Genomic DNA, 12,458 nt, shown 5'->3' on the forward strand with positions numbered 1-12,458 from the left:
TAAACATCACTTCAGCCCCGGGGAGACATCCAAGGATAACTCAGCGCTGTCCTGCCTCTGTGCTGAGCAGTGCTCACATTTCAGCTTGGCTCCCGGGGGAAGGTTTCTCCTTAAGCTCACCCCTTCCTGCAGCAAGGAAACGCAGAATCTCTCGGTGCTGCAGCTGCTTTGCACCGTGCCAAGCTTTGGCAGATCTCTCAGGTCTCCCTGCTTGGACCCCAGTGTTAGTTATTCTCTCTCCCAACCAGCCTGGCAGATCCTCTCTCTTCTTAGCTCAGAAATAAAGAAGGCTTAGAATGGTGTGTTAGTTTATGCTAAAGAGAAGGTCCAAGGAGTATACAGTAAACTGTGCTGTCGTTTCTTGTGTTACCCTTAAGTGACTTCAGTAAGGAAAGCAAATATTATGGTCCTTGTTCAAGGTCCAGACCCGGGATGGGAGCTTACCAACTTGCAGGACAGGCAGAGGGACACCCCAGGACTGCTAGAGCTGAGCAGTTTGAGATGCGTTAGCTTCTGGAGGAGAGAGAGATCCACAGCCACTTTGAGATGCTAACCCTGAGGAGAGATACCCACAGCCATTTTCCATCCCGGTCCAGCAAACTCCAAAATCCAAAGCTGAAGAATCCCTTTGCTCCAAGCACACCTTCCCACCCCGCTACCTCACAGTAGTGCAGGGAGGTTTGCTGTGGTCTGATGTTTCTAGGCTGTAAAGTTTGCTGAACCATGGCATGTCTGGGTCCTTGTAGGTTTGTATGGAGAAACTCTACATAAGGCAGTTTCTCAGCATTTCAAAAGCTTGTAGGCTTGAACTGGCTATGAGTGGTAGAGCAGTGCTGGGTAGTGCTGTGGCTGCTTCATGCTGCTGAAGCTGAGAATTCAACTTGTGTCTCTTAAGAGAAACAACTACATCTAACTAACGCTTGGGTCATCCGGCAGCAGCCTGCTTTCCTTAGCTGAGATATGCAGTGATAGCTAATCCAGTTGGATAAGGTTTTCACGTGGCACTGATGGATTTGCCTGACTAGCCAGAGATGCCCTGAATATGCCAGTGCAGCACTTCCAGCGCATAAGCACATTTTCAGAGACATTCATGCTTTCCACAGCAGGGCAGGAAGGTAGCCTTATTATTCATTGGAAGAAAAAAGAAAGGGTATTTAGCGCAACGACTCTGGAGGCAGCTGTATAATGCCCTCTCTGGCAAGGTCTCTGCTGTGGCAGGGCCATCTCCTGCCACTTTCTTGCTCAGGAGCAAGATGCTGTGTGCTATCTCCATGTTTACATCTGACCCCACAACACCAGCTTTGAGCAGGATTACAGCCCTGTAGCTACAGCCTCTCTGTAGTAAGTGCTTTTGTTCTTAATATTAGCAGCAGAAATCCACTGCTTGTATCACAACTGTTTTTGAAGACATCAGTCACCTTTGCGGCCTCGCTGTGCTGAGCATCTGCATGTGCTCTGTAAGTGGTACATGGTGCCCTGGGGACTTTATGCCTTAAAGATGCAAAATAGATGAAGGTTGAGGGGAAGGAAGGGCAACTCAGAGATAAGAACCTTAAGCACAGAAATACTGTGCAACAGTTCTGGGTTTGCATGAAAATTTGGTGTAGGAGCCAGCTCAGTAAAGATTCATTGAAGTTCAGCCAGGTGTCTTCAGCAAATCCCTGTTGCTCCCTTCTGTTCTATTGAATTTCCTGCTATGGGGAAGGCAGAGGAACCACCTCCTGCCTCTAGGAATGATATTTTGTTGTTCAGCTGTGGGAAGATAGGCTGAGTGTTTCCTTTTTACCACCAAGGCCTGGAGGAGCTTTTCCTCCTAAGAAAAATATCTAAAGCAAGCATCTGTGTTTCTCAGAACATCCAAAGTCATCCTCAGGCACTCCAAACCCATGCGTCAAGGCCTAGGGAATTCTCTTTTCAAATAAGGATTATAATGGTCTCGTGTTCCAGTTAGTATAGGAGAAAGGAAACCTTTAGGTTTCTGGTGGTTAAGCGCATCACATATTTGTTAGATTTTCCCCCTGAGCTTTACCTTGCATGCCAACTACATGGATGAATGGGACCCTGGAGCCCTTAACCAGCCTCCCTGGGCAAGGCCAACCAGAAAGAGCAGCTGAATGTCCAAAGTCCTGTGGCTGGTCCTGCAGTGTGGTGCCTTTATGACTCTTGTTTTCTCTTAGAAGTTGTTCAGTTTCTAATTCCATCCATTGATAGCATAAACGGAAGCTCCCCCCTTGCTATGGTGCAGAAGTGAGGCAGCATTAGGGGTTTTCTGTCACAGGCTAGCCCAAAGATAGCTCTTCTTCAGGCATATGTTTCAAAGGAAGGAAGAGTTTTTAGACAGCAGACAGCGATTCAAGTCTTAGCAGCTTATAAAGATGTTTCCTTCTTTAATTAGCTGAACTAAAGTGTAATCAGCCTGCCAGCTAGCACTGATTAATGAGGGATTGCTAAATGGGAAACTGCTTTTGCTATTTTTGATCCGTCAAAAAAAGCTGGGGACACCGTGATGTCTCAGTGAAGCCAGATGGCCAAAGCTGCTGTACTGAAAACCAGCCATGGAGAGGGCTGGGACAGCACAGGAAGGTTCAGCACAGGGTGCTGAGAGGAGGAAACGCACCATTTTCAGATGCTGCAAGGACAGGAATGCTTTGGAAATTCCATCTTATGGTGCATTTCACATTGTCTGTAGTGTGACCCCCAGAGAGGTTCTCCCCAGTGGGCAGCTGGGGCAGCTCCTTGCCCCTTCCCTGGTTGTCCTCTGTACTGAGATGTCTCCATTCTCCCTGCTGGAAACAGAATCCAAATTTCCCTCCAAAGACATCACACAGTACTAGTGACTCACCGACTCACATCGATATTTTGGATGCAGCAATTCTGTTTGTGTAATGCTTGCAGTTAATGAATTAATGGTGTTATACTCTCTTTTGAGCAATAAACCATAAACTAAACAAGTAATCAGTAGGAGGTTGGTTGCGTGTGTTTCCCTTAGCATTTCAAATAAATGCAAACACGGGAAAAGCTGGAGCCACGCCGCTGCTGCCCACGTGTGCTCAGATTGGTGCACTGGAGTCAATAATTGAAAGCAATCAACATTCCTTGCAAAAGGCAGCCTTGGGAGGGGTGGTTTGCTTGTTTGGTTCCCAAAGCACGTGAGCGCCTGCTGCCGCTCTGCTGCAAGGTGACGCCAGGCTGGGAGGAAGTGTGGATCTGCAGGAGGGTGGGAAGGCCCCACAGAGGGACACGGACAAGCTGATCACTGGGCTGAGGCCAATGGGATGAGCTTCAACAAGACCAAGGGCCGGGTCCTGCACTTTGGTCACAACAACCCCAGGCATCGCTGCAGGCTTGGGGCAGAGTGGCTGGAAAGCTGCGTGGAAGAAAAAGATCTGGGGATATAGGTTGACAGCTGGCTGAACATGAGCCAGCACTGTGCCCAGGTGGCCAAGAAGGCCAGTGTCATCCTGGCTTGTATCAGAAACAGTGCAACCAGCAGAGCAGGAGGTGATTGTCCCTCTGTACCAGCACTGGTGAGGCTGCACTTTGAACACTGTGTTCAGCTTTGGGCACCTCTAGGATTGAAGCAGCTGCTTTCACTGATTTTGTATATATTTGCTGTTACAGCATTATTTTGTCAACTTTCTAGACAGCTTTAAGCTCGTTACAGCAGCTACTTGTCATGTAATTAAATCTAATGACAGTTAAAATGCCGAATGCTGGAGTGTTTTGCTCCTTGAAACCAAATTTATGATATTTGCACTTTCTCTTGTGGCAAAAGCGTGAGCTCTGCTGGCAGACAGATGGCTTTCCAGATGATAAACTTTTGGGAGGACTGGATTTAGCACCGAGCCTTCAGCTTGCATATAAATCTCTCTGACTTCTTTGACTGCTGGACTCCCTGATCTCTAACAGTGGTTATGGTGATGGGGTATTTGTTCCTGGGAAAGTAGAATAAAAACCAAGCTGAGCTTACTCTTAAAGTGGTTATTGCACCTACTGCATTGAGCCAACTGCTGCAGCTTGGGGTCAAATCTGCATGGGGAAGATGGCTGGTGAGTCTCACCCACTGGGTGACATGCTGTCCTGCAGCATTTTGGGCTCCTTGAAGTGCAAGCTGCAGGAAGCGAAGCAGCTTTGGTGACAGCATGTGGCAGCCTGATGTGCTGCAGTAACACGAGGTGTGGTAAACAGGGGGAAATGTCTCAGTTTAAAGAAAGAATTGGCCGGGCTGGGCTGAACCGTTTTTGCTCTTGGTGCCTTTCTGCATAGCTGGTGTGTTTGCTTCTTGCCTTGCTCCTGAGCATGCAGCTGCTGCCTATTCCAGCTCCAACATCTCTTTCCTACTCAGGAAAGTGTTACTCAGCAAAAGTCAGCGAAGGGTTTGTCAGTGGGTATGTAAAAATACCATGTTTCCTCATATGAGTTTCTTTGTTAATATTAGCGATGGATTTATCTGCTGCTTCCTATCCATACAACCATGTCTGATTTTTTTTTCTGCAACGTGTGCTCTCAGTTTTACTGCACTGGGAAACCTGGAATCAGCAACAAATCTGCTTTTCTTCTGTCCCTCATTTTGGAACCTGCTTTCATATGTACTTCTCCATTATTGCAGAGAAATTTGTTGTCTGCTCTTACACTCTCACCTCAATTATCTTGATTCCATCGCATTTTTGATACGCCTGAATCAGCATCGTTGACTGCAAATTAGGAGTACCAGGATGCAAGAAGTGTTTGCACAGATGGATGAATGGCACTGGGCATGGGCTGCCCATGGGGTTTGTGTAAGAACATGGTGGTTTGGACAAAACAAAAAGGAGGCGCTTCAAAATTTAACATAAGCAAACAGGGGAGTAAAAACTTCAACCCGAAGTGAGAAATTGTGCTGCTTTGCCTCCTAAAGGCTGAAAGGAGACAATTCAGTACGCACACGTCATCCTTTTCTGGCGAAGGCAGTGCCCAACTGAGAGCTGCTCCAGGCCCAGCTGCAGCTCGCTGCCCATCTCACAAACCAGAGTGGGTACCGACCTTCCACAGCCCTGCACATGCTGCCACTGGTGCTGGCCCTGTGGATGTGCTGCCCTGGTCTGCTCACAGCTGGATTTTCCTGCAGTCTCGAGGCGGTTCTAAACGCATCCTTGCTTAAACCAGCAAAAAGAAAAAAAAAGTATTTTGGCTTCTGATGGCTGCAGTTCAGCCGGTGACATCCAGCTGTGGGGCACTGTGCTCTCGGGGTGGGAGGTGGGAGACATCAGGATTTCTGGTCTCACCTGGTGAAGAAGAAGCAGTGAGCAGACAGGGTGCAGGTGTAAGGGGCCAGCAGGCTCACAGCCATGTGGGCACACATGTCATTTCCAGCTGCTACGCTTAGTTTATGTAAAGAAGAGGTAAAGATTAGCTCTTGGAGCTGTGATCGATAATAGTTTTCGGCAGGGAGAAATAATTATTTTATGGCTATCATTAACCGAGCAATTTATCTGTGTCTTGGAGGAGGCAGTTCCTCCTTTGGACTTCACGTACTGCACACGTTCAACCATTTATACTCGGAGGTCATTTGGTTTTAGGGACAGGACTGATGTTTGGTGTCTGAGTGTTGCTGGTGCATCACATTAGCTGGGGATGCAGGGTCTGCTTGTGAATTGCTCAGAGCATTGCTTTTATCTGCAAACTTGGAGTGCTATTCCTTATTGTTGCCTGCACTGAGTGGTGATGGATGTGAGTGTTTGAAGGAGGAACAGAATAAAAAAAGAACAGCCCGGGGTGGAAATCGAAAGGCTTGAATGAAACATCTCATCTTTCAGTGAGGAGCCAGTGTTGATGGGAATGTCGCCTGCAATCATTCCCTGACTTGTGGGTGTCTTCCTTCCTCTTGCTTTTGTGGTGCTGGTTTGGCAAGCCAGCCCCAGCTGAGGCCTTGAATGGGCCCTGGGGATGGGTGTCCTGGGGTGAGGCTGTGTCCCAGGGCACAGCAGGGCCTGTGGTGGGGGCCTGCTTCCAGGGTGCAGGCTGCGTTATGGAGCAACAGCAGGCTTGTTGCAAATGTTTCCCGTGCAATGCTTTGGTTGTGGTGGGCTTGGAGAAGTCAGGCAGAGCGGTCCTGCTGGGGGCAAGGGGTTGGGTGATTGGCTCTGGTGACAGAGCTGTTCCCGTGGCTTTTGGTATCTCTTCTGCATCATCATCATGGGTATGTAAAGCCTGGGTGAGTTGAGATCCCCAAAACAGTCTCTATTTCTCACTCTTTGATTTTAGAAAAGATAAACTCTGCTTTCTAGGACTCAAGCCATAGGAGTTTTCCCTAAACTTAAGTTAAAAACTAAATTCAGTTGCTGTGTAAGCAAAAGGCAGTTTGTTGCACACTGGAGGATGGCACTGCAGTTCTGAATTTGCTCCCAAGCATCATTAATCCGTATCTAATCCCATAGCTTGGTTAGAGCTGCGCATTGCATCACATTGCATCGCTGTGTCCTTGCTAATAAGGTAATGGCTAACGTAGGAGAGCAGTCCTGCACGGGTGCTGGCAGCATCCCAGGGAGAGGTGCCCTTCGACTCACTGGAGGAGCACCAAGCATCGCAGAGGGAATATTTGTACTAATGATGTTTTGTCATCAATGAAAGCTAAAGTGTTCTTGGTGTAGGCAGGACTGCATTCACATCTTGCAGCAGTAAATCAAAAGCATCTCCTCTGAACAGAGCAAGTGATCTTGGCAATAGGGAACTTGCACTGCTATAACTGAGGCTACGAGAGACGTCTTCTAGCACAGCTCTGCCCACTGCAGCTCACAGCCCCCACCTCTCCCTCCGTCCTTCCTCCCCGGACCCAGTGACAGAGCTCTGGTCCCTCCATAATGCAGTTTGCTAGTGGATGCCCTGAGAAGTACAAAAGCAAAGGCTCCTGATCCTTGGAGGAGGAAAGAAGGCAGATATACTGGGAAAAGAAAGGTTTCTCTGGGGTGGATGATGCTCCCCCCATGGGTGCTTGTGTTTGGGGTCAGTGCTCAGGGGATGCTGAGCGTCCCTTGACTGTCAATGTTGTGGGAAGCTTGTCTTGTTAACAGCGTGCTGCTGCAGCTGCTGTGCTACAGCCATGAGTGCAGGACTGAGCCCAGTGCATGTGTGAGAGAGTAGAATAAACATGAATGTGACCAAAATCAAAACAAACAGCCCTGGACGTTCCTCATCCAAACTGTCCAGTTCCACCTGATTCAAACTGGACTGCATGTGACAAGTGTCAGCTGCTTTGTCTTTATTTCGTCGTTTTCAGCTCTCATACAAGTACCAATCTAGCATCACTGCTTTAAAAAGAACAAACTACAGCCATTCATGAGCTAACATAATTCAGAACTCTGTGAGACAGCTGATACTATTAAAAAACTTGGCCCTGTAACAGGTTTTCGTCACTGATAGCTACTTGAGGAGACACACACTATAAAATATAAAGATGAAAAGCGAAAGACCGTTTGGATAGATGTTCAGCTGAATGTTGCTAGCATCAAATCAGTGGCACTGGAGGAAATGAAAACAGAATACAGCACAGCCTCTGGACTAAATGTGTGCACATTATGGAGCTGCTGAGGCTTTGCCTTTACAACGTACACTTTAAATCAAAGCAACATTGAAGTCAATATTGATTGTTCATGGAGACGCTTTTTACCTTCAGGCACTGCTGTTTCCCAGAGGAGCATGAGCAAGAACGTACGTTTCTGTGCAGTGCTGACTGCTCGTGGACAAGGATCTCCCTGAAATCCTCTGAAATCGATTCCTCCTTTGGAAGTACCCACTGCTGCTGCTGAGGGTCCGCTGCCTGTTCTTCAGGTACTCCCGGTAGTTTTTGGTGAGCAGGGTGTAGAGGAAGGGGTTGATACAGCTGTTGCTGTAGGTCAGGCAGGTTGTCAGATAGTTAATGTTCTTCATCACCTTGGGGGATAAAGTGAAGGATTCATAATACTGGAAGAGGAGCTGCCATATCCAGAAAGGCAAGAAGCAAGCCCAGAACACCAGCACTATCGTGAAGATCAAATACAGCACCTTTTGATTCGGCAGCCGCTTGGTCTGCTTGAAGGATGCTGTTTGTGACACCCAGTAAATCTTTGCTAATCGGATGTAGAGGTAGCCGATGATCACCCCTGGGCCCACGATGCTGGTGCCAAAAAGGATGGTGAGATAGACTTTGTAGGACAGCTTGCTCCAGGTAGGCAGGCAGATGCTTTTGTTGTCCCTTTGCACCAGCTGGATCATGATGAGCATCGGGAGAGTGAGCAGCAGTGACACCAGCCAGATGACAACAGCGATGGCCTTTCGATAGCTCTTGGACCTCTTCACCGTGTCCAGGGGCTTCAGGACAGCAAAGTAGCGTTCCGTGCTCATGACTGTGAGGGTGAAGATGCTGGCGTGCATAGTGAGGAAGTCCAGGCTGAACAGGATGCGACAGCCAACGTCCCCAAAGTACCATTTCTGGATGAAGTAAGTCCCAACAATGAAAGGGATGGTGAGAAGGTAGAGCAGGTCTGCCAGTGCGAGGTTAATGATGTAAATGTACATGGAGGCAGACGACCGCAAGTAATGGCACATCACCAGCAAGGTGTAGACGTTACCTGTCACCCCAATCACACACATCAGGGACAGGATTGTCCCAATGGTGCAGATGGCAATCATGTCCTCCATGGAGCCGGCAGCTGGCAAACCATCCCCGGTGGCATTGGCGGAGGCATTGGGTCTGATTCGGAACAGGCTGCTCTCGTTCGTGTCCGTCAGCATGTAGGGGGTTGCAGAGAAGTGGCTCTCTAGCTCGTCAGTCAGGGACATCCTCCTGGCCTTGTAATGCCTGAGGGTCTGTTCATGCCATGAGTTTTTGAAGAGCTCTTCTTCCCGTTTTGAGAAATGCGACTGCGTGGAGGTGGTGAGCCATTCCTTAGCAGGGTCTCACGCAAGGAAGGTCTGCATTCTCCACTAGAGGAAAGACATCAGAAATCAGCATATTAGAAACCTGCCAGAGCAACACAGCCCATCATTCAGAAGTTACCTGTCCCTGAGTCTTTACTGTCTGCATGTACCAAAAGTTTTCTGCTCTGAGGCTGCTCCTGCAAGGCTCGTGCCGTTGTTACAAGAACACAGCTTTGAGGAATGATGTTTCTGTAGTGCGTATGGAAAGGAGACAAAAGAGCTTGTGTGGACCTTTGGAACCATTTGCTGCAATCCTTAAAGTTAGTTTGGGGTTGGGGAAGAAACCATCCCTGCTTTCATAGTGGTAACTTACAAACTCATCTGCACGATTGCTGATAAGCTCTTTTGCTAAGCTCTTAACATGAAGGAGTCCAAGTCCCAAATAAGGAAAGACAAACTTTGTATTTACCATTTGCAGCTAGACTGTTGTCTATTTCATATAATAAATTCAAAGTCTAGTATTTCTGCAGTGCTTTCACAGAACAGCTTTTCTTGAATGAGGAGCTTCTGCTCCCTTGTGACCTGCAGTTTCAGATTGTCAAGTGATGGAGAAGAAAGGCATTTTCCATCTGCAGTGCAAGTTGTAGGTTGCACTGTGAGTTTTATATGCATGTAAATACAGTTCTTTTCACACACTCTGTAGGTGTGAGCCCACAGATGTCCGTGTGCCCATGCACAGAGACCTATTTCAGACGTGGATGGGCCTGAATAGCCCGGTGCAGTGTGGTGAGAGATTGCTCCAGGAGGGCAGCCACCCTTTGCACATGGGAGCATTTGGTTAGCTTAAGCCCAGCGCTGTACAAATCGTGACCGTGTTGCTTTGAGTTTGTATCTGTGTGTAGGCGAAGGGAGATCAAAGCTGCTTGAGAAGAGCACCAGAAGAAGAACCTGAAATGGCAGGATTTTAAGGCATACGAGAAATCTGCACCAACCTAAAGGTCACTGCACACAGAAACATTTGTGCTATGTATTTTACACAGCTCAGATTGTCTGTTTGTTTGGAAAAAGCTGCAAGGAGAGCTGCTGGACTGCCTCATCCTTGCAGGGCTCTGCAGGCAAAACCATCCCTCTGCCTGTTCCCTGGGGCAGGCTGGGTTTGTTTTATCAGGGGAATTTGCAGACTTTTGCAGCTTTTCCAAGTGAGTTAGGTGTCCCTTTGCCTCCACACCCATTCCAAATCCTTTGCTCTTCATCCTGCTTGCTCCTTGGCAGCAGGATGGCAGCAGCAGGCCCTCCTCCAGCTGCCCATGGCTCACAGTGACCACTGTAACACCCGAGGATGGGCAGTGTTCATCCTCTTCATGACTTGTCTCATTTTCTCCTCATCCCACTTCTAGGCAATGGATACTGTGGAGATGTCATGCAAAAAGCCTACAGAAAAGAGGATAATCCATCACAGAGAGATTTCTTCTTGCTTAACAGTTGGGATAGGGGTGCAAAAAAGGGAAGACCACAGTACGTAGAGCCTATCTCCTGCCCACATCTCCTGGGTACAGACATCCAATGGGGAGAGGTGAAGCATGGTCAGGCAGCGGTCAGTTCTCCTTTGGGAAGTTGCTTCTCTAAGCTGGTCTCCAGCATCTCAGCCTTCCGAGACTCAGCAAACCCCAATCTGCCTTCACGCTGCTGTGCTGTGCCATCCCCTCCTGTTTGGCTTCAGGTGCATGCAGCCAGCCTGTCCGCGCACCAGCTGGCCCCCCTCATCATCTGCTTCATCCGTGCTCATGCACGAGCTGTGCTGGCAGCAAAAGCATCACGCGTGGAGGAGACACAGATGCTCAGGAGGTCTGCCACACGATCACCAGCATGCTTGGTTGGAAGTGAACAGCTCTGCATGGGATGCTCCAGCTGAGCCCAGCACCAGTCACATACAGCTCTTGGAAGGGGTTGGATTCATTTCAGCTTGTTTTCAGGTGCACATTTCCATGACCCAAGCACTGGCCTCTTGCAGCTGCCTTACTTCGTGCTCTGGGCACTTTTAGCAGGTTTGTGCTCACCTGCATAGGTGCCTGGTGTGCCAGCTCATGCTGGAGACATGAGCTCCCGCATCATGCCTGCTCGCTCTTCTCATCCTCTGAGCCTGCATTTTGCTTCATTCATAAAATCACTACAGCACTAATTCAGTTCAGACACTCCAACTGTCTGCAGGCAGAGCCCACAGCTAGGCAAACCCTCACTCCTACAGGAGGAAAATTAAGCAAATTGGGGAAACCTTGCCCCGCTTTAAAGTTACTGTCATTGCTGCACTTGTACGTGCATGCACACACTTGCACACATGCAGACACACACAATAAAGAGCTCATTATTCCAAGCAGCCATTCAAAGCACCTTACGGTCTAAGCAATTTTCTCAGCCATTCCTGCCTTTTCTTCTACGTTATCAGCACACAGAGGCACCATGCACGTTCCAGCAGCTACACAGATAAAGGAATTCCTCCTGCTCAAACCTTGCTTTTAAATCCGGCAGATGAAATTTCCTACAAGAAATAAAAGAAAAACGTATCTAGTAGTTTTAAAGCTGAAACTTAAAAAGAAAATTTAAACAAAAAAAAAAAAGAAAAAAAAAAAAAGGAGAAAGAATCCTTCTTCATGGGAAGACAGCAACAGATCCCCGTGCTCTGTCGCATCTGGAAAGGCAGTGGCAGGAAGGGAGCGTGCTGCCTCGCCAAGTATGTTTGAAATCTGTGCGCTCTTAATACTCTCATTCTCCTCCCTTCACTCACGCCTGCTATTTCTGTTACACGGTGACGTTAGGCATAGCGTGGCTTTGACTGCAGCCGGCGAAGAGCCTTTTTAAAGCAGCAGCATTTGGATAGCTGGGGCTTGCTCAGCCTGCTCCCCCCACCTGGGGTATGTGAGGTGTTGGTGCTCTGTTTGTCGCAGGACTGGGGACACGAAGAGCTGTTCTGCTCCTCCTGACGTTGAGCAGAAGGACACGAGCATCTAACCCTGCCTGAGCAAAGCCATTGTGTCTGGGCAGAGTAGCTGGGCTGGGGAGAGTTAAATTCCTGCAGGAGGGTCGGCTGCCCACGGAAACAGCCGAGCTCCTCTGTTCAGAGATCAATTCCAAAACGAAGCCAAAGTTTATTTGTGTTGGATGGTGTATTCACAAACGAATCTGTGCAGTGGTATCATGCACGGCAGAATCTGAGATATGTCAGGTTGGCAATAACAAAATGCTGTCTAGGTGGTTTAAGGCTCCTTGCCTTTCCCCAGTGGTTCTCAAGGAAGGTAGAGACTGAGTGAGATCCACCAAGCACCTTGAAAACTGCAGTGCAAGGAAAGGGCTGGTGCTGAGGAATGCTGAAGCTATGCTGGGGATTATTTTGCCAGCAGCTGAATCTCGGGTTGGTTGCCTGCATGCCGCAGATTGCTCTTCCTCCTGGTTCCCTGCTCTAGCCCCATGGGCTGCATGGAACTGCTTTCTGAATGGGACATGAGGAGCTGCCACCTCTCCCACGATGGTTGCTGCTGGATGTGGCTGTGGGACATGCCCATAGTGGCCATTGTGCATTGCAAATTGGG

The 12,458-nt window shown here is 48.5% G+C and overlaps 1 protein-coding gene across 1 annotated transcript; it reads right to left on the minus strand.

The window, feature by feature from the left end:
* Window positions 7,233-11,426, minus strand: UTS2R (urotensin 2 receptor). Its single transcript, XM_021415068.1, has 2 exons — window positions 11,263-11,426; window positions 7,233-8,940 (listed from the first exon to the last, which is right to left on the minus strand). The coding sequence occupies exon 2, from the start codon at window positions 8,794-8,796 to the stop codon at window positions 7,648-7,650; it is 1,149 nt and encodes a 382-aa protein (XP_021270743.1). The 5' UTR covers window positions 8,797-8,940; window positions 11,263-11,426; the 3' UTR covers window positions 7,233-7,647.

Source organism: Numida meleagris, chromosome 17 (assembly GCF_002078875.1).
Source record: "Numida meleagris isolate 19003 breed g44 Domestic line chromosome 17, NumMel1.0, whole genome shotgun sequence".
Taxonomy (NCBI): Eukaryota; Metazoa; Chordata; class Aves; order Galliformes; family Numididae; genus Numida; species Numida meleagris.